The sequence below is a fragment of the Thamnophis sirtalis genome, unplaced genomic scaffold (assembly GCF_051295495.1).
Source record: "Thamnophis sirtalis isolate CommonGarterSnake01/CBP01778 unplaced genomic scaffold, rThaSir2_p1.2 scaffold_14, whole genome shotgun sequence".
NCBI classification, from domain to species: Eukaryota; Metazoa; Chordata; class Lepidosauria; order Squamata; family Natricidae; genus Thamnophis; species Thamnophis sirtalis.
Genome location: NW_028261394.1, coordinates 791273 through 813089, shown reverse-complemented (window position 1 = coordinate 813089; position 21817 = coordinate 791273). Strand labels below are relative to the sequence as shown.

The 21817-nt window shown below is 49.8% G+C and overlaps 1 protein-coding gene across 2 annotated transcripts; it reads right to left on the bottom strand.

Moving 5' to 3' along the window:
- Positions 1-1980: 1980 nt before the first annotated feature.
- Positions 1981-4640, bottom strand: CCDC70 (coiled-coil domain containing 70). 2 transcript variants are annotated; one of them, XM_087728532.1, is made up of 2 exons: positions 4098-4640; positions 1981-3031 (listed from the first exon to the last, which is right to left on the bottom strand). In XM_087728532.1, the coding sequence occupies exon 2, from the start codon at positions 3019-3021 to the stop codon at positions 2098-2100; it is 924 nt and encodes a 307-aa protein (XP_087584658.1). In that variant the 5' UTR covers positions 3022-3031; positions 4098-4640; the 3' UTR covers positions 1981-2097. The 2 variants fall into 2 exon arrangements, with proteins under 2 accessions (XP_087584658.1, XP_087584659.1); XM_087728533.1 differs by having other exon boundaries at positions 4137-4640.
- Between the last annotated feature and the right edge of the window lie 17177 nt (positions 4641-21817).

Sequence of the window (21817 nt, the reverse complement as noted above, 5' to 3'; positions counted from 1 at the left end):
CCCGGCCCTTTGGAATGAACTCCCTGTGGAGATTCGAACCCTCACCACCCTCCAGGCCTTCCGCAAAGCCCTTAAAACCTGGCTGTTCCGACAGGCCTGGGGCTAAGGAACCGTTGCCCCTGTCTCGAATGGTATGACTGTTGTGTGTTTTAAACCATGCATTGTTTTGTGTCGTTTTTAATTTTGTCTGTATCCCCCTTCCCTGGTTTGAGTTGTGAGCCGCCCTGAGTCCCCTTCGGGGGGAAAGGGCAGCATATAAATAAAATAAACATTCAACATTCATTCATTCAGTAGGGTTTCTTCTTCTGAGACATGGAGAACTTTCAAAAGTTGAGGAAAGGCAGTTCGACTTTCAATGCTGCCTCGAGCCCAAGTTTCTGCACCCCAGATCTCCCCTTGCAAGTGGGAAGAAAGCTCAACTATCCACGTGGAGGCGGCTGCATCCACCCCGCTTGCCTCTCCTTCTGGTGCCTCTGCTGAGCAAACTTTCCGGGGTTCTTCCAGTTCATTATATTAGCATTGGGAGCCTCTTGTTGTTGTTTTGGTCCCAGCTGCTCTGACCACATTTTAAGTAGCAAAGTGGGAAACGAAATACTTTAAACGAATAAATAATTCATTTAAATACACGCATTCTAAGCCCCTTCAGGGGGAAACCCTGTTCACAGAAAGACAAATGTTAAACATGGGGCTAAGAGGGAGGCAGGCACCTGCCTTCTCCACCACTTGTTCTCTCGGAGTAGAACCACATCTGGTTGGGCTGAGGTTTCTTTTTTTTTTTTAACAAAAAGCAAGAAGATAGAATTATCCATCAGCTAGCATTTCTGGAATTAGACCTGTAGACCAGTGTTTCTCAACCTTGTCAACTTGAAGATGTCTGGACTTCAACTCCCAGAATTCTCCAGCCAGCGAATGCTGGCTGGGGAATTCTGGGAGTTGAAGTCCAGACATCTTCAAGTTGACAAGGTTGAGAAACACTGCTGTAGACTAGTCAATCTGTTTTGAGTTTAGACAACTATTCAATTCAATTCAATTTATTGAGTTTGTATGTTGCCCTATTCCCGAGAGACTCAGGGCTGCTCACAATAAAAAAGGGGAAGGGATACAAAAAATAAAATAAAAACAAACAATTTAAAATTCTACAACAGCCGTAACCTCGAATGGGGCTGGATAGTTCAACAGCCCCCCAGCCTGCTGGAACAGCCAGGTCTTAACTGCTTTGCAGAAGGCCGGAAGGGTAGTAAGGGTCCGGATCTCCACGGGGAGATCGTTCCAGAGGGCCGGAGCAGCCACAGAGAAGGCCCTCCCCCGAGGAGTCGCCAGCCGACATTGGCCGGCAGATGGAATTCGGAGGGGACCCAACCTGTGCGATCTAATTGGTCTGAGAGAGGTAATCGGCAGGAGGCGGTCTCTCAGGTACCCAGGTCGAATACCATGTAGGTGTCAGCCTCTGCTTTGCTGTTGCTTCGGCTGCCATGAAATGGGGAGGGAGGGCATGGTATTTGGGAGGGGTTACTCATTGTGCTGGAGGAAGGTTCTGGAGTTCAGCTGCTTGTCGGACTACACATGCGTAGGAGATTCCCGCCAGGACTAACAGCACCGACATTCCATCTTCGTGATGCCTTTTGAAGTTATCTCACACCTGACACTTGAGAGAATTATGATTGGACTGTAACTGTGATGCCAAGGGGTGGGGAATGGGTTATTCTATATATCAATTGCTTTCGCGCCTAAATAATCAGACTTCGCTTCGCTACGCCTTTAATCATTTATAATTAGTAAAAGTACACTTGATTTCTACACATGGAGTCTCGTGGTTTTCTTTCCTAATTATCTAATGGAGAGGATCTGACAGTAGGGCTTTAGACGCGTTGAGATCACCTGCATGGCTGCCAGATTCTAAAGGACCCAGTGGGTCAGTCTCTCCTCTCCTTCCCCTCCCACACATCCCTCTTTTCCACAAAAAGCACAGAAGCAACCACATGGAGTTCCATCAAGATTTTATTCAGCTGTTGATGTCAAAGGAGCCCATTTGTGCAGGCCAGAGTTGAATGTCTAGGAGATGTCCTCACGTGTGTCATCCTGACCAATGGAATCTTTTCACCCTTGCTTGTCTTCCTCAGAGACGCTGTCGTGGTCACCGTCTGCCCCATTCCCCACCACTTCGATTCCCAACTCATGGGGCCCTTCTTCTGGAAAACCATTGATCTGCTTCCATATGGAATACTTGACATCCCAGAGAGCTTCCACCATGTCCCACATCCTGCCTTTTTCTTCTTGGAGAGCTTGGTCGTTGTCCCGGAGCGCTATGTATTCATTCCAAAGGGTCATTTTGTCCCTGGAGATGGCCATGTCTTCTTCCCAAAAGGTCTTGTCCTTCTTCCAGAAGGCTTTGCATTCCTTCCAAAAGGCCTTGTTCTTCTCTTCCACTGTCTCCATCTTCTCCTGCAGAGCCTTGTTCTTCTCGCGCATCCCCTTGTTTGCTTCCTGGACCTCCTTGTTCTTCAACTGGAAGGACTTGATGACATTGCGGAAGGATTCGTTTCTTTCCTCCAAGGAGGAGATCTCCTCCTCCGCCCCTTTGATCTTCTCCTGGAAAGTTTCTATCTTCTCTTGAAAGATTCTCACCTTCTCTCGGGCATCTGCCTTTTGGGATTGAAAGAGCTTCACTTCTTCCATGAAGACCCAGTTCTCTTCTAAGAAGTCCTTGATCTGATCCAAGAAGGACTTGTTTTTGTGCTTGAAAGCATGGATCTCTCCCCACAAAGCCTTAATTTTGTTGTCCTCCTGGAAGTCCCTGATCTCCCCTCTCAGCTCCTTGCATCTCTCCCAGAGCCCCCGGATGTCTTCCTGCAGACCCTTTTTCTCCTCCTTCAGGTTGCGTTGGACCATCTCCTTCTGCAAGGCTGGGAAGTGGGTCACATGGTGCCAGTTCTCCTCTTGGCCAGACCCTGGGGAGAGGCTGCCGTCACAAGAGTCTGAATGACTCTGAGACACGGCCAGCTTCTTCTTCCTGTTGTCCATTTGACCAACGCTAGAAGCAGAAGGGGAGAAAAAGGAGTTAAAGGGAGACTTCGGGCTTCCTGTCACTAGATTTGTGAAATTTGGAGAAATTTTGGAGAAACCCATTGGCCCACATTCTGTAGGACTGCAAACGAGGGGAAGAAACTAGAAAGGATGGTTCTGCCTCTGTTTAGAAAGTCATAGCAGAAAATATGGATCACCTGCCATGAGCCTCCCCCCTCCCCCACCCTGCTTTCTTAGAGAGCCCCCCCCCCCTAATGTAAGTTGACTCAACTTCGGTTGCCACCACAGAGACGAACCAAAGGATCTTCCCCTTAGTTTTGCTCACATTCACAATAGGGACCCTCACCCTAATTCTATCCCCAGACCCATAGTTTGCTTGCATAATTCCACCTTCTATCTTTACATATGGTAGTTTACATTTATACAGTTTATAGAATAGAATAGAATAGAATAGAATAACAGAATTGGAAGGGACCTTGGCGGTCTTCTAGTCCAACCCCCTGCTTAGGCAGGAAACCCTACACCACTTCAGACAAATGGTTATCTTCTTAAAAACTTCCAGTGTTGGAGCATTCACAACTTCTGGAGGCAACTTCTGTTCCACGGATTAATTGTCCTCACTGTTCAGGAAATTCCTCCTCGGTTCTAAGTTGCTTCTCTCCTTGATTAGTTTCCACCTGTTGCTTCTTGTTCTGCCCTCGGGTGCTTTGGAGAATAGCTTGACTCCCTCTTCTTTGGGGCAGCCCCTGAGAGATTGGAAGACTGCTATCCTGTCTCCCCTAGTCCTTCTTTTCATTAAACTAGACCTACCCAGTTCCTGCAACCGTTCTTCATAGGTTTTAGCCTCCAGTCCCTAATCCTCTTTGTTGCTCTTCTCTGCACTTTTTCTAGAGTCTCTTGTAAGCTGCCTAACTCCCAGGGCCTCCCAGGGGCTTACAAGTAAATGACCAAAATAATAATAATACAGCTATTAAAATTACAAGCAATCTAAAGCAAAGATATAAACCCAAATCCCGCATTAAAGGGGGACTGTCTGGGAGGACAGTCAGGTCCTGTGTCCTCGTCATGCTTACAGAGGAGAGGGGTCGATAGGTAAATACTCTGCCCCAAACCTTGAGTGGGAGCAAGAGGGAATCTTAGCGATCCACAGCACAGGAAAAGGGAAACCGCTTTGCCTTCACGCAGCTGCGAAGGCTCTTCCGAAATGCGCAGACAAAGGCGGCCTTTTGATCAGGAAGTTGAAGATTTAGCTGGACCTTTGGGGAAAATATGTTTCCCCCCGTCCTCCTCCTGCTGCTGCTAGGGATTCTTCCAGAAGAGGCCACCAAAGACAGTCATTTGTTCAGCAGATAGGGGTTGGGAAAGGTGGAGACTCTTCATGGCTTAATGGGAGGGAGGGAGGTCTAGACTTGGCCCTCAAGACCTGAGGCTTTAAGGCAGGTGTTGGGAGTGGTGGGCTTGTGTCCTGCCCGAGGGCTCCTAAGGAAGGACTTGATTGGCCCCCGGGAGAGATCAGCTTCTGGACCTCCTCCTTCTTCAGGCTCTTCTTCAGATCTCAAAAGATAAGTCAAGAAGCTTTGAATCCATCCGGCACAAGCAACAGGAACTGCCACTGACCTGGGACACTCCCTCCTGTTCTGTTGAGGGTCCCTTTGTTAACAACCCTGCTGCCATGGCAGCCAGGGAATATGAAGCTAACAAGCCGAGAACATCTGCAGATCCCTGGATTCTGACCCGAGAACCATCAGGCGGTCAGGGATCCCGGCTGCAGATTTCCCCTGAGCTCCAACCAGCAAGATTTCAACAAGCTCATTAATCAAGCGAGGAGACGCGTATGGATACTCGGAGGGGGAAAGGAACATTATGATTATGAGGAAATAACCCTAATAGATACTTAAATGAATAACAAGAGAGAGAAGCGGAGAAAGGTTATAATAGGCTTGTATTGCAATCTCTGTGAGATTCTGAAGTCCAAGTCAACTCAAGCAACGCCCTCGTGGCTAATGGTTGGGATCCCATCTTCATCTTGAGATCATTCTATCTAAAACGTTCCTGAGAACTTATCCCAGTGATTCAGCTCTTCTTTCCAAAGGGTCACCGCTGCTGTCCACCCATCTACTTCCTCTTGCCACAGATCCTGCTCCTCCTGAAAGATCTTCTGGATGGCTCTAAACAGGTTCACGGTCTTTGTCCAAAGCTCCATGTTTTGCTCCCAGATGCTTCTATGCCTCCCATCGGTGTGCTTAGAAATCTCCCGGAGCTTCTGCCGGAAGACCACCAGCTTCTCTTTGCTCTTCTTGTTCTGCTTCTTCAGCGTCTCAATGGCCTCTTGCAAAGCCACTTCCCTTTCGGGGATGTCCTGTTCCTCCTGGTGCATCCTACAGCAGGAAATGTAGGTGCTTCTTTAGCACCACCATTGGATGGGAGAGAGAGAGAAAAGGGATGAAACTCTTGCATTTAAAGGAATGTTCTTCCCTCTGTGCCCACAAGAGGCCCATGAAGGGATTGTGACCTCAAGGGCTCCGTGGCAGATCAACCCCTGACCTCCCCCCTTAACACTCTTTGTCCATTAACCCAAGAGAGGGAAGGAGGAAGGGAAGAGAGGGAGGGAGGGAGGGAAGAGAGGGAGGGAGGGAAGAGAGGGAGGGAGGGAAGAGAGGGAGGGAAGAGAGGAGGGAAGAGAGGGAGGGAGGGAAGAGAGGGAGGGAGGGAAGAGAGGGGGGAGGGAAGAGGGGGAGAGGGAAGGGAGGGGGGAGGGAGGGAAGAGAGGGAGGGAGGGAAGAGAGGGGGGAGGGAAGGGAGGGAAGAGAGGGAGGGAGGGAAGAGAGGAGGGAAGAGAGGGAGGGAGGGAAGAGAGGGGGGAGGGAAGAGGGGGGAGGGAAGGGAGGGAAGAGAGGGAGGGAGGGAAGAGAGGAGGGAAGAGAGGGAGGGAGGGAAGAGAGGGAGGGAGGGAAGAGAGGAGGGAAGAGAGGGAGGGAGGGAAGAGAGGAGGGAAGAGAGGGAGGGAGGGAAGAGAGGGGGGAGGGAAGAGGGGGGAGGGAAGGGAGGGAAGAGAGGGAGGGAGGGAAGAGAGGAGGGAAGAGAGGGAGGGAAGAGAGGGGGAGGGAAGAGGGGGGAGGGAAGGGAGGGAAGGAAGAGAGGGAGGGAAGAGAGGGAGGGAGGGAAGAGAGGGAGGGAGGGAAGAGAGGGAGGGAAGGAAGAGAGGGAGGGAGGGGAATTGTCCAAGGTGCGTACACAACTGCTGCCCCTTCTCTGAATGGGAAAGCCCCCCTCCCCTCATTCCTTTGGGAAATGGCCCATCTCAGCCACTCCTTGGGTGTGAATGTGTGCATGTTTCATCTGAGCCAGGCACTTGCCTGCCTGCAGTGCGGTGGCATTTATCACTTGTGGGCATTTACAGCTGCTAAATATTTCGCTCGGGATGTTCATTTGATCCGTCTCCTCCTCGCTATACCCTAGAAAGCTGTCAAAGACTTGTTAGCCCTGGGAAGTGACAGCTGTTGACAGGTGTCGCATTTAGTTGGTCTCTACCCAGCTGTTCCCAGCAGGTTCACCTCGTCTTTCTTTTTGCTCCAAAAGAAGCAGAAATAGGGCAGCACAAAGCGAAATCGGCGGCCGTCCTGGTTTGATCTGAGCCGCTGCCCTCTCCCTCCTCTCTCTCTCCCTTCCGAGGGAGATCATCGCAGCTCCTGTGCTGGGAATCGTCCTGCATTGCAGGTGGGAAGCAAAGCTCCCTCTTCCCCTCCTTCCAGGCCCTGGGGGTCTCGGGGGATGCCGGCTGAGCTAGACAAGAACCACAGGAGACTGACATGCTCACTCTGTCACCTACAAAGCCCTCCATGGTAGTGGATCTGGGTACTTGAGAGACCGCCTACTGCCAATCACCTCCACGCGACCTATTAGATCCCATCGATTAGGCCTCCTCCGAGTCCCATCTGCCGGTCAATGTCGACTGGCAACTACGCGGAGGAGAGCCTTCTCGGTGGCAGCTCCGACCCTCTGGAACGATCTCCCTGTGGAGATTCGTACCCTCACCACCCTCCAGACCTTCCGCACAGCCCTTAAAACCTGGCTGTCCCGTCAGGCCTGGGGCTAAAGACCTCAACCCCACCCGAATTGTATGAATGTTGTGCTTTTAATGATGTACTGTCTTATGTGTTAATTTGTTTGTTTTCCCCTCCTTTCGAATTGTAAGCCGCCCTGAGTCCCCCCAGGGAAAAGGGCGGCATATAAATAAACTAAAAACAAACAAACAAACAAACACTGCAAAGGTGAAGAGAAGCCGCTAAGGATGCACCTGAGACTCACCTGTCTACCTGGTGGAAAAAAAGGATCCATGGAAAGCCCTGAGCACTTCAGGCCCCTCGAGAAAGCTGCTTTTCCCAGGGCATCCATAGAAACGGAGCCCAGCCCCACACAAAAGGAAGCCTCCTGTGTGGGGCAGGAAGCTCCTTTCTGCTCAGGGATGGAGCCTTCAGGAGACAGGAGAGGTTGACAGTTGGGTGGGTGGCAGGGAGACCCTGAAGGACGGCTCTGTTGCATAGAATCAAAGAGCTGAAAGGCACCTCGGAGGTCTTCTACTCCAACCCCGCTTCTCCACCGGCCACCTAAGGCGGGATTTGGTCAAATGACCGTCCCATCTTTTCTTGAAAACCACTGATGGCAGACCTCAACAGAACAAGAGAGCTGAAAGGGAGCTTGGGGGTCTTCTAGTCCAACTACCTGCTCAAGCAGGAGACCTTGGACCTCGTGCCCTCTGCCATTCCAGAGAAACGTGTGTCGGACCATCCCTGGGAGGCTTACAGGCAAACCCTTGCAGGATCTTCTGCCTTCACATCTGCAGGCCCCATGCCAACTGCTCTTATGGGTCTTATCCTCCAGCTGTCCGGACTCTCTGCACAGTGCCTGAGAGGGCAGGGGAGGGGCACTGGCTGAGAAAGGGGGGGCTCAATAAAGGAGCACAGTGGTACTCAAGGTTGAAATCAGAGGTGGGTTCCTACCAGTTTGCACCTATTCGGACGAGCCGGTTCGTCAAATCTACCGAACCGGTTAGAAGAGGTTATAGCAATAGCAATAGCAGACTTATCTACTGCTTCATAGGGCTTTCAGCCCTCTCTAAGCGGTTTACAGAGTCAGCATATCACCCCCACAGTCTGGGTCCTCATTTCACCCACCTCGGAAGGATGGAAGGCTGAGTCAACCTTGAAGGAAGGAAGGAAGGAAGGAAGGAAGGAAGGAAGGAAGGAAGGAAGGAAGGAAGGAAGGAAGGAAAAGGATGGAGAGAGAGATAGAGGGAGAAGGAAGGAAGGAAGGAAAAGGATGGAGGGAGGGATAGGAGAGAAGGAAGGAAGGAAAAGGATGGAGGGAGGGATAGAGGGAGAAGGAAGGAATAGCAATAGCAGTTAGACTTATATACCGCTTCATAGGGCTTTCAGCCCTCTCTAAGCGGTTTACAGAGTCAGCATATTGTCCCCAACAACAATCCGGGTCCTCATTTTACCCACCTCGGAAGGATGGAAGGTTCCATCAGTGGACCCAGAAAGCAGGCCACACCTACAGAAGAGGTTCCAAAATTTTTTGAAACCCACCACTGGTTGAAATGCCCTGAAGAGGTTACCTCGTTTGGGTAATGAAACATCTGCAAGAAAACAACTAAGCTCAGGAAGGAGCCAGGAGCCCCCCAGGACCAGCGATGGTCCTTCTCCCAATGAAGGTGGCTCTTCTGCTGCAGTCTTGGAGCCCCTACCCCTCCCCCACCGGAAGTCCCGTTGCTTTCCCTGCCTCCTCCCATCAGCTTCCCTTTCTTCCCTTCCTCTCTTTTTGCCTACTCGAAACAATGATAATAATATTAATAATATGAAATCCAGCTTAGCAAAGGAACTTTGTGTGGCTTTCTTTGTATTCTTGCTGCTTGGGCCCTCTGCAAGAGTTTATGAGATGCGACAAAAGGCATTTGCGGTGGTGCAGAGCCCTAAATTAAAATCCAGTTGTAAGCAATTTGCTTGCAAATAAGGATGTGGCATCCCTGGCCGGCGTCCAATGTTATTAAGGAAAAGGGGCGTGTGGTTTTCTTATGAAGTGAGCATCTCGGCACACAGGCAGTCTTCCTTTTTGTTTAATGGTCCACGGGCATCCATCGTGGCAGGGACAATTGAGGTGGCCGTGCCGGGGAAACAGAGGAGGTTTCTTTGGAGGGGTTCACATGACACCTTCAACCAGGTCGGTGCTTGCAGGCAGGCAATGAAGCTGGTTTGCTCTTGACCTGGTTCGGCTGACCTGGTTTTGCAAGACCAGCTTCTTGGGTCTGTGGTGGGTCATCCTCCTGGGCCAAACCAGGAGATGTGACCATTTAATTACCAGTCCAGTTGAAGGAACTTCTCTTCTGCTCTGGCCTATAAGCCTCAAAAGAGTCCAGGATTGAAGAAGGATGGACAGTTTCCTTTGGTGTCCTGGCAACCACGGGGATAGTTCCAGCCGCCATTTCCTAACAGGGTCCTCTGGGAGATGATGACTAAGGAGAAGCAGCAGCCTCTATCAAGGGGAGAGCAAGAAAGGGGCAAAAGAATCCACGCTTCCCTCTGCGGTGCTTCCTCCTCCTCCTCCTCCTCCTCCTCCTCCTCCTCCTCCTCCTCCTCCTCCTCCTCCTCCTCCTCCTCCTCCTCCTCCCTTGGCTCAATGAAGATTTTGGCCAATTAAAGGAGATTGTTAGAAATTGCACAGCCTGGAGCTTTAGCTTGACAGAGCAAATCAATACGGAGCTTTTAAATTAACAAAGCCAAAGAAAGACTCCCATGGAGAACGGCTCTTGAAAATGTAACTTGGAATTGGCTCCGTTAGGATTTTGCCATCCAGAAATACTCGGCTTCAAACAAAACCAGCGACGGTTTGCAAAGTGCTGAGATCAACTTGGAGGGGATAAACTCTAAGGCCGTATTGATTTGGAGCCCCCACCCCCAAAGGATAGTGGGGAGGGGTCGTTTTCTGCTGGCAGCCCCAATCCAAAAATGACTTTCTCAAGGGGACCCTCCCAATTCTGACTTCTTTGCACCGAGGGAAACATCGCTATTTATTTCCCCTGGCCTTTTGACTAGATCATAGTAGATCATATCCATTTGCATTGGCATCCTTCAGTCTCAAAAGACTATGGAATCGTGATTCGAGAGTGGCAATCCCTTCCAGACTGAGGGCAGATCCATTTCTGTCCCCTGCCCAACCCCCAGACTTCGCTGGCCGGACGAGTGTCTTTCAATGCGGTATGCAAAGCTGGAGTGTCCTCTCCAGAGCATGAAGGCTGGGTAGATTGACATGGAGGATAAACTGTTAGCCAAGCAGCAGATCCCCCCTCTCCACGTGGCTGAAATAGTCCGATGGCAGAGCCGATACAATTGGTTCCAGCTGCGTCACAAGAGTTTCCAGAACGTGGTTGCACACAGTCACGAACTGCTTCCGGGACTCCAGCTCCGGATTTCGCCTCGAGGTTGACTCCTGAAGCCTTTTCCAGGAATGGATGCAGCCACAAGGCAGTGGAGGTTTGTAATCGGAGTTTCCCTTCTCCTAGAAGATTGTTCTGCCGCTTGATCTGCCGTTGGGGCATAGAGCCCCCTTCCGCCTTCCACACCGTTGACCGTCTTCTCCTGTAACCCTGGAAAGGGGCCCTTACGAGGAGGGGCTACCAGCCGGGCCAGCTGGACCAAGGTTTTTTAAGGAGGTGTTACTCCTCCATCACTCACCCTTTGTCCTGGCTTGTGACAGGCAGAGCCTGGCTCCCCAAACGTTGGGCCCAGGATGGTGGGTTTTGACTAGATCACAGTAGCTTAATAAGTTATGATCTGCTACGCAAATACGCCAACATTTGGATGCCGCTTAGACCCTTTCTAGCTGCTTTTATTGTTTAGGTGTGCAATGTCCTTATTCAGATCTTCGTTCTTTGTTGGGATGTACAGTAAGCTCTCCTGGAAAGCAAAACAGCCCCCCAAGAGCCTCTTGAGCCCCCAAAGGCCTTCAGGAACTCAACTATAATAGAACCCCAAAGTTTTATCCAGCAACCAGGATTTAGAGCAACAGAGATTTGGAGCCCCACCCACCCCAGGCCGGAGGGATTATCTCACCATGGGACCCCGGCCAGCCTCCCTCTGCCAGGGTAAAAAATAGCAATAGCAATAGCAGTAGACTTATATACCGCTTCATAGGCCTTTCAGGCCTCTCTAAGCGGTTTACAGAGAGTCAGCATATTGCCCCCAACAATCTGGGTCCTCATTTTACCCACCTCGGAAGGATGGAAGGCTGAGTCAACCCTGAGCCGGTGAGATTTGAACCGCTGACCTGCTGATCTAGCAGTAGCCTGCAGTGCTGCATTTTAACCACTGCGCCACCTTGGCTCTTAGAAGAGAAGAAGCTTTAGGAGGAAGGGAGGGAATTTCAGCAGGCCCATTTCAGAAGAAGAAAGTGGGGAAGGGCTGGGATAAAACAGCAGGGAAGAAAAATGGAAAAGGAACCGCCCTCTGACACACACACACACACAGACAGACACGCATTTTCTTCATTTCCTTGAATTTTCAGCGGCTGAACTCTGCAACCTGTAAATCTGAAAGAATTCCCATTAGGACTGTCATCCTTGCCTGAAATGGGGTTCCCTCCCCCCCTTTTTCCTTGCCTTTGCCTCTCGCAAGGGAGGAGAGAGCTTGATTGGCATGAGATACGGACAAGATGTGGGGCGGGGGGGGGGGGGTAGAGAGAAAGATACACACACACCCTTTCCGTGTGTAAACTGAGCTCCGTGTATAAATCCAGTGGTTGGTTTCCTCTCTCCAACCATGGGATCCCCCAACTCAACCATCTGATGGGTTTGCTGTAAGAGTTGGGGGGGGGCAGAATCCCACTGACGCTGCTAGAAGATCCTTGGGCAAGAAAAACCTTGCAGGAAGATTTAACTGCATTGCCACCTGCCTTCCCCAGAACGTCCACCACTGAGTTTTTTTTAAACTTTTTCTTTAAATTTCTTATTTTTATTACATAGACAAGACATACACACAACAATAAAAAAACAAAAAAAAACATTTTAAAAAACCCATCATCACATCCAGCATGTCGTTTGGTTACAGGTGTTTTAACATTTATCATTCTTATACATTTATTATTTCATTTAATAGGTTATAATATACAGTTTGGGTTGCTTTGTTTACCATCCCTTCCTCCTGTTGTAACACCACCTTATTTCCCCTTTCTTTTCTCCCTCCCTCCCTTCTCTACTTTCTTCCTTCCTCCTCTCCTTTCCCTTCCTTCTTCCTGTACCTTTCTCCTACTCCTGCTCTTCCTCTTCCCCTTCCTACCCTCTCTCCTCCTCTTTCTCTCCTTTCCATCCTCCTCTCCTTACCTCTTTCTTTTCACCCTCTCTCCCTTCTCTACTTTCTTCCTTCCTCCTCTCCTTCCCCTTCCTTCTTCCTGTACCTTTCTCCTACTCCTGCTCTTCCTCTTCCCCTTCCTACCCTCTCTCCTCCTCTTTCTCTCCTTTCCATCCTCCTCTCCTTACCTCTTTCTTTCCACCCTCTCTCCCTTCTCTACTTTCCTCCTTCCTCCTCTCCTTCCCCTTCCTTCTTCCCTTACCTCTCCCTTGCTCCTGCTCTTCCTCTTCCCCTTCCTACCCTCTCTCCTTCCTTTTCTCTCCCTTCCATCCTCCTTTCCTTTCCCTTTCCTTTCCACCACTGACTTTTAAATGCTCGTCATCTTCCACTGCATCAAATGGACAGCTGGGCAAATGGAAAGAAGAGGGGAGGGGAGCCTGTCTTGTGCGCTATCTGTATGTGTGCTGAAGTAAGCGTGTTTGGAGTCTTCGGGAGACTCACAAAATTGGTTTAACGCTTTTCTACCTCTCTCCTCCTACTTGGATCCTACCCCCACGCCCTTCCCCTTTATTGCCTGGAGATCCCAGTGACATGATTTATTCCTGGCCACCTAGAGAAGAGAATAATAGGTTTCCAAAGAAAACAGAGATTTGATTCCCCCTTGGGGAAGAGAGTGCTCGCTCTGTGTCTCTCTCTGTCTCTCTCTCTCTCTTTCTCTCTCTCAAATATTTCTCCCTCCCTTGTTATCTAATTATCTAATTATCTATTCCAACACCAAGGTTGCTCAGTCTTCAGAGTCGTAATCAGGTGCTTAACCAACTGTGCAGCCATTCTCCACAGTCTAAAACCACCAGCCCATGAAGTCCTGAATCTTTGGGGCACAATTACTTCACAGGCTGAAGAAACAAATTGGTGGGATCCGCATTCTAAAGAGGCCCGACTCAGCTGACCACCCTCTTGACTTCACAATTGTGCTTCCTGCATTCCCATCTGCTCAGCTGTAAGTTCCCCTTCCTGGGGGCTGGGCGGTGGGGAGGGGGAGAGCCACGGCAGAGACGCTGGTGGGAAGCTGGTGCCTTCCTTGCTCTAAGTCCATCGCAATCTGTTTTCTCTCGCCTAAAATTGAACCAACCCTGAAATAAGGCATGTTGGGTTGCCTTCCACCCTTTTCAGGTTTAGACATCCGGTTTGAAAGAACTCAAAAGTTCTCCCGAGCATTTTCTGTTTATTGAAAACACGAGTGAGTTTCGGAAGGATGAAAGACCAGCCAATCTAAATGGATCCCCTTGAGATTCCTTTCTGTTGAAACTCCCTCGGAAATTGGGTGCCCTTCTTCTGAAGGATTCATTGATCGGACTTGCTGGCGAGTGTCCTAAATTGCCAGGGCGATTTAGCTGCAGGGTAACCTTGAAAATCCAGTTTGGAATCTTTCTTCATTGAGGCCTGTCTCCAAACCCCACTGCCGTTGTTTGGTGGGGGGGCATCTTTTGAGCTATAAAATATCCTTTTTCAAGTCAGTCATTGTTGAAGTGGGGCCTCCCTGCCTGCCTCCTTCCCTTCACACCTGGTTGGGGATCAGATAGCAATAGCAATAGCAATAGCAGTTAGACTTATACACTGCTTCATAGGGCTTTCAGCCCTCTCTAAGCGGTTTACAGAGTCAGCATATCGCCCCCACAGTCTGGGTCCTCCTTTCACCCACCTTGGAAGGAAGGAAGGCTGAGTCAACCTTGAGCCGGTGAGATTTGAACCGTCGAACTGCAGATAACAGTCAGCTGAAGTAGCCTGCAGTACTGCACCCCTAACCACTGTGCCACCTCGGCTCCCCCAGTTGGGACTTGAGGCTGTGGAGCTGAGACTCGGCCGAATGGTCTCCTGCGTTGCATCATCTGCTTGTCAACATTATGCAAAACCTCCATCAATTTATTTGGCCTCCCGTAGCAGAACCGGCCATCACCTCCTTGTAATTAGAGAGGAAATTAATTCAAAGTGGGCCATTGGTGGGCCAAATGTCAGGCTCTTCCTGTGCTTCAACAATGGCTAGAGTTGCAGCGTGGACTTTGGGTCAATTCAGGGACAGAGCAGGTGACAAGGAATTTGTGATCCCTTCCGCTTAGGGGGGCTTAGCTGGATCCCCAGCTACCTCACTGCAGGGCTGATCTGGAAGCCTCAGCTGGGCCATCAGAAGGCAGGACCTCCGATCGGTTCCGCTGGGGATTTAACCGACCCTCACGAGGTTGATTAATTAGGAAGAGCAGATTTTAGCAAGGTGGAGGGAGTTAAAATTAGGCTTGTTTCTTTTCTGCTAGCTTAGTTTTAATGGGGGGAATTTTCCTTTTAATTAACCAGCTTCCCTTGTAGTCCCAGCGATGTCACTGCATTTTAATGTAGTTTTGCTAATATGTAGATTCAGTGGCCTGTCAGTGAAATACGGTTCCACTAATTTGCAACTGTATGAAACGAAAAGGATCGCTCGGTAAAAATAACACAGGGCCCTAATGAAAGTTTAAGTCAAAGTATAATTGGGCTGGTATCCTTGTGCCAGAAGCGTGGAGATTGGACTTGCAGAGCCCGGGATTTGTTCTTAATCGTCTTGGTGGGTGTTTTTCTAGGGCTCAACGTAGAGACGGAGACCGTGATGGATCTTTTCAATTCTGCAGAGCTGCCCAATTGGTCCTCCAGAGACCTGACCTAGTGAGTCAACACCTCCTTCCGTGCTCAGCAAACACCACCAGCGTAAACAGCACATCGCTCGTCCGCCAGCCTCTCAACAACGAAAACCACTTCCCTTCTTCCCTTCCTTGTACGCAGGTAGAACCTTTTGAGAGGAAGCCAATCTCAGCCTCGCTTCCCACTTTCCTGCTGAACCACTGGAAATGTTTTCCTTTGCAAGTCCCCCGCTGGATAATATATTTATTACCCGAGATGGCTGAATCTCTCTAACTTTGGCTTGGAAAAAAACTGAGTCGAGGTTGGTGATTAGTTCAGGATGATGTGGCTGGAAGATGAGGAGAGGGAAAACGCCAAGATAAGTTTTGACGGTAGCCACAGAATGTGTATTTCTGAATCATGGAAAATAATGATGAGATCCTACTTGGCAATTGCCTGGTTCCACCTTTATTTCCTGTAGCGGATTCTACGCCCTGGGCCTTAAGGAGGATTAGGATAAACTAAAAAGGGTTCAGAATTAGGAAGCTGTGGTTGGTTGACTCTTGCAAACTCCAAGACCAGAGTAGGAAATCAAAGTGATGGATGCTAATGCTACTTCTGGTACACGATTACAGTTCCAGGATCTTGCAAGTCTGAATTCCCTTTACCTTCTTGAGAATGGGGAGGGGTCTTGCCTGGGATGCTTACTCAGGTTCCAGATTTGCCCCAGACTCAAATTTCCTTTCTCTAGCCACTGCCTCGCTTGAGGCTCTTCCACCTGTCCCTCAAAGTTATTCCTGGGCCCACGACATGGTCAGGGGACTGGAAGTTAGAAGCACCGTTCCATCACCCCCATCTTTATCCCCTCAAAGCCAGAGCATTTTCTGAAAGATTTTATTTAATTATTTAATTATCAAAATTTATATGCCGCCCAATCCTGAAGGACTCCGGGCAGCTTACAAAAAAAAAAGAAGAAGAAGAAGAAGAAAAAAGAGGAAAAAAAGAAAAAAGTTTAAAATCACAAAACCACATGCATTCGTCCTAATCGGGGCTGGACCTCAACAATGAGGTCAACAGCCCCAGGCCTGTCGGAACAGCCAGGTTTTTACAGCTTTCCTGAAGGCCATGAGATTGGGTAAGGTCCGGATCTCTGGGTGTAGCTGATTCCAAAAAGTCCGAGCAGCCACAGAGAAGGCTCTCCTCTGGGGGCCCACCAGCCGACACTGCCTGGCTGACGGCATCCGAAGGAGGCCCAATCTGTGGGATCTTACTGGCCGCTGGGAGGTATGTGGCAGTAGGCGGTCTCGAAGGTTGGAGTGAAGGCGTCCAGTGGAAGCTAGAGGGACTTCATCTCTATCGTCACATCAGTGTGGAAAGAACACCTGATGCTCTTCTAACCCCCCCAAACCCCGCCAGATGTTGACTCTTCTGCAAAATATCTTTCACAGCCCCTCTGGCTACATCACCCAACCGGATTCCGCCCGTTCTCTTTTTCAAGTGCTTCAAGAAAGCGCACCTCCCTCCCTGGTCCACAGAAAGACCCCCCCCTTTCTGAGAACCTTGGAGTTTCAGGTCATTAACTTCTGCAGGTGAGCCAAGAGCTGAGCAGCAAGGATGAGGAAGCCAGAAAGGGAGGCATAAAATCCACGGGGCGGTCCATGAGAACGGCCTCGGTGCCCCCGCGAAAGGTCACCAGCCTCCCCCATGACCAGATTTAAAGATCAAACCGGGGTTGATGGAAGACTTTTGTGGAGCAGCCATCCAATCTGCTCTGCTCCTTCCGAAGGGCCCCCTCCCTCCCTTCCCCAGTTGTCCAAGAACCTTTTGGTGAGGTTAATGCTCAGCTAGAGTGGGAAATGTGAGCGAGGGAAAGGTCAAGGCTTGGCATTTCAGATTTCCTGCTTTTGAGTCTCTCGTTTCAGCATGGAGGAAAGTCTTCTCGGGGGGGGGAGGTGGGAATCTGGTGGGCTGGGAAGGGCAGGTGCTACCTGGGCTCTTGGGGCTGCCCCCTTGGAAGTGGGACCCTGGCATGGCTGGACTGAAGGTCCCTCAGAAAAAAGGTCGGGGGCCTTCATAAGCATAGCACAGTAGACCTAAGTCAACAATTCACCTGTGAACAAGGCCGCCTTTCTCTTCTGCTAGAAATGCTGATTTAGCCAAGCACGACTGATTGAAACGTCCTTCTCTTTCGACTCTGCACAGGAACGGCCTGACCTTTAAAACAAAAAAAAACCTTTAATTCCAAGGTGTTCCAACGCTCCGGGTAGAAAATCCATTTCTTTCATTTTCTAGCAGTGTGCCTATCCAGGTGCGCTGGCCTAGATATCGACACAAGCCATAATGACACCCCTGCGTTGTGACACCACTGCGCAAATGAGGCCACGACGCAATGGTAATGGCAGAAGGGCATCGAGATGCCATGGATGGCACTGCAGATCCCGGATCCAGAGCGGCTGCTCTGCCAACCCATCCCAAGAAACCTTGATTATAGCAATAGCCATAGCAGTTAGACTTATATACCGCTTCATAGGGCTTTCAGCCGTCTCTAAGTGGTTTACAGAGTCAGCATATTGCCCCCAACAACAATCCGGGTCCTCATTTCACCCACCTCGGAAGGATGGAAGGCTGAGTCAACCTTGAGCCGGTGAGATTAGAACCACTGAACTGCAGATAACAGTCAGCTGAAGTGGCTGCAGTACAGCACTCTAGCAATAGCAATAGCAGTTAGACTTATATACCGCTTCATAGGGCTTTCAGCCCTCTCTAAGCGGTTTACAGAGTCAGCATATCACCCCCACAGTCTGGGTCCTCATTTCACCCACCTCGGAAGGATGGAAGGCTGAGTCAACCTTGAGCCGGTGAGATTTGAACAGCCAAACTGCAGAACTGCAGTCAGCTGAAGTAGCCTGCAGTGCTGCATTTAACCACTGCGCCACCTCGGCTCTTCAAAATCCAGGCTCTCTTTAGTGGGATCCACTAACAAGTAGGAAATCTATTTGCTATTTCTGGGGTGAGGGGGGGGGCGGGAGAATGAGGTCCGCCTGTGATTCGGGGAAGTTTCCCTCCTCTTCCTCAGAACTTTCGCATTGTTTTGGCGATTGCAACTCGGTTGCATCAACAATATCAGTGCAAAATATTCCCATTTTTGGCTGGAAATGAGCCTGGCCAAATTACGGTCCCCAGAGAGGGGATTAGGACTTTGGTTGGCAGGAGGGGAAGTGCTGAGATGGAGCCATGAATGGGTACTCAGCAGTTTGGGGAAGGCAGAGGAACGAAACAAGAAGAAGAGAGCTCGTGTTTTTAAGTGCTTCCGTTAGCTCCATCATCGCTATTTTACCTTCCAACATTGTTCTAGTTTCGTCTGATAGTCGGGGTCACAAAACATCTGCAAGAAATCAGCCAAGCTCAAAGAGAGCCAAGGACCCCATCGTCCCCCTCTGTTCTGACCCGGGCTTCCGGAGAAAGCGCAAATCACAATCTTAACCCCAAAAAGCCTCTTTTATTTATACAGCTGTAAATTCTGGTTATTAACAGTCCGCACGGCTTCACCAACAGTCTGTGAAGGTTCTGGCAGAAGTCTGCTCAAGTTGCCACAGTCTTCCAAGGGAATGTTGATAAGCACCCACCTTCTCTCCCTTGAGACGCTGCCAGAGACCTCCAAATGCCGACCGAGGCCAAACTTAGCACAGAACTTTTCAAAGTTTGAACCGACCAGATATACTAATTGCTTCCTGCAAAGGCTCCCGTCCCGTTCACTCCTCTTTTATGTCTTATGGGAGGGGCCAATCATCTCCAAGCCTTAATCCCAAGTCGACCCTGTTTTCTTAATTGTTCTTGCCTCCTGGCAGCTCTGTGCATGCGCACACTGGGAACAGGCTCCAGTTGTTCATCTGTCCCACTGCTGTCTAACTCCCTCTCTGCCTCTGACCCAGAGCCCTCATCAGAGCCTTCCCCAGACTCCAGGACAGGCCCATGTTCCTCCCCAACCTCCTCACCGTCCGAGTCTTCTGCCAGCTCTGCTGGCCGCTGGCGAGCCACAGCACCCTCCTCCTCCTCCTCTCCACAAGTCCCACTGCCTTCTAGCACTGATGATGTTCCCTAGTTGGGTCATGAAATGTCTTCAAGAAAACCACCAAGCTCAGAGAGCACCAAGGACCACCACAGTTCTCCTCTTCCTCCCTCCTCCTTTCTGCAAACTCCACTCTCTTCTAGCACTGTTGATGTTCCCTAGTTGGGTCATGAAATGTCTTCAAGAAAACCACCAAGCCCAGAGAGCACCAAGTTCAATCCTGAGCTACAGAGTTTCTCTTGGATTGGCACTAGAAGATCTATTATAAATAAAGGAGCAACTCTGGGGCAAAACTCCAGGATTTAATGGAGTTCAGAGGAAAAGAATCCTTGGGGAATTTTATTCCTCCTTGAATATCCTCCTTCGCTTGAATCCCATTTAGCAATCCATGAAAGTAGGCTACTTCCATCTTCCGAACGTGTATTGTTTACTGTCCTTGCAAAAAGGATTTTTACAGCTGCTAAGATTAATGGGAGTGCTTCTCCCTTCCAAATGATCCAAAGCATTAACAACAACAGTACTTTCTTCCTCTTCTAGTGAGGTGGGCTGTGTGCCTGTGTGAGTGTGTGCTCCCAACAATTTGGCAATGAAGCCGTCTTCAGCATAGAAGAACCGCTGTTAATTAAAAGTAAGAAATACGTTGGTGTCAAATACAGTATTTAAATGCTAAACATTCGCTATGTTTAATTCCAGTCAGCTGAGCAGATTCGCCGCTTCATAATTACAGTAAATTAATCTCTTATTTCATTGCTACATAACCAACCATTTTAAGCTGACTGCCTGCCGAAGCTCGGCTACTTTCTATTTATGGGAATAAGGTCAGTGCAAAAAGGATGAGCTCTTTTTATTGGATCCAAACAAAGGCAACTTTTGAATAAGGGAAGTCTAAATATTCTTCAGAAAAGAGGGGACGTGGGCCGGTGAGGGAACAGAGCCCCTTTGATGATTTTAATAGATTCCGTGCGCAGCTTTGAGCAAGCCACCAGGCGTCCTTCCAGAGTCAGCGAGATGCAAATGCTGGGAAATAAATAAATAAAGGTCGTGACGAACAACTCTGCGCTTGATGCTTCAAGGTGTTATTTTGTCAAAACCGGTTCTGACCGAATCTTTAAAGGACTTATGCTATTCTGGTCTCGGCCTCTCGGGTGGTTGGGGGGGGGGGTCTGGCAACGTTGTGGAGAGCCAGAGCTAGAGTTGACCTGCCCGGGGTCTTCCTCAAGTGATACGACCTCCAACCCTGGAGGATACAACACCCTCAGCTTGTTGATCTCAAACATCGTGATTTCGACTGACATTCTGGCTTGGCTTCCCTAATCACATTATCCAGATCCTCCTTGTGGACGCGTCGGCTTTAACGTTGGCCAGCAAAAACAAAAGTTCCTTTTGACAAGAGATTTTTGCCTGAAATGGAAGAGGGTTTTTCTACTTGAGCAGGGGGTTGGACTAGAAGATCTCCAAGGTCCCTCCCAAGTCTATTATTCTGTTAATAAGCAGGATAACAAGCCCCATCATCCCGAGAGCTCTAGATGTCAGTTCAGAGTAACAGAATAGCAAAGTTGGAAGGGACCTTGGAGGTCTTCTAGTCCAACCCCCTGTTCAAGCGGGAAGCCCTATGCCGTTTGAGACAAATGGTTGCCCAGTCTCTTCTTAAAACCCTCCAGAGAGGGAGCTCCCACAACTTCCGAAGGCAAATTGGTCCACTGGTTATGTCTCCTGACTGTCAGGAAAGTTCTCCTTAGTTCTAGCTGGATTCATTTGGGAAGTTTGCCATAATCAGATCTTCTTGTTGCTTTGTGCCTTCCTCTATCACTCAACACCCTTCCAGATAGAGGAATCCAGGATCTAGACTGGGTGGAGCTCCCATCCAGGGGAGGTTTGGCCAACACAAAGAACAGCAATCACAATAGCATTCGAGCTTACCTACTGCTTCACTCTCTAAGTGATTTATAGAGTCAGCCTCTTGCCCCCAACAATCTGGGTCCTTGGAAGGATGGAAGGCTGAGTCAACCTCAGGGTTCGGTCCTATCCCCCCTACTATTTAACATATACATGAAACTGCTGGGCGAGATCATTCGGAGGCACGGAATAAAATACCATCAATATGCGGACGATACACAATTGTATCTGTCCGCCCCGTGCCAACTCAATGAAGCGGTGGACGTGATGAACCGGGGTCTGGAGGCCGTTAAGGACTGGATGAGTGCTAACAAACTGGTGCTCAACCCGGATAAGACCGAGTGGCTGTTGTGTTTCCCCCCCAATAATTTGGCTAATACACCAACGCTTAGGCTGGGGGGTCAAATTCTACACCCCTCAGATAGGGTCCGCAACTTAGGAGTCCTCCTGGATCCACAGCTGACTTTTGATCACCAGCTGTCAGCTGTGACCAGGGGGGCATTTGCCCAGGTTCGCCTGGTCCGCCAGTTGCGGCCCTACCTAGATCGGGGGGCCCTCACAGCAGTCACTCGAGCCCTTGTGATCTCTAGACTGGAATACTGCAATGGGCTCTACATGGGGTTGCCCCTGAAGTGCATCCGGCGACTACAGCTAGTCCAAAATGCAGCCGCGCGAGTGATAGTGGGCGCACCTCGGTTCGCCCACGTTACACCTGTCCTCCGCGAGCTGCACTGGCTGCCTGTTGGTCTCCGGGTGCGCTTCAGGATACTGATGACCATCTTTAAAGCACTCCATGGTAGTGGATCTGGGTACTTGAGAGACCGCCTTCTGCCGATTA

Coding starts and splice junctions, on each gene's coding strand:
- CCDC70 (XM_087728532.1), bottom strand. CDS start 3,021: ATGGACAACAGGAAGAAGAAGCTGGCCGTGTCTCAGAGTCATTCAGAC.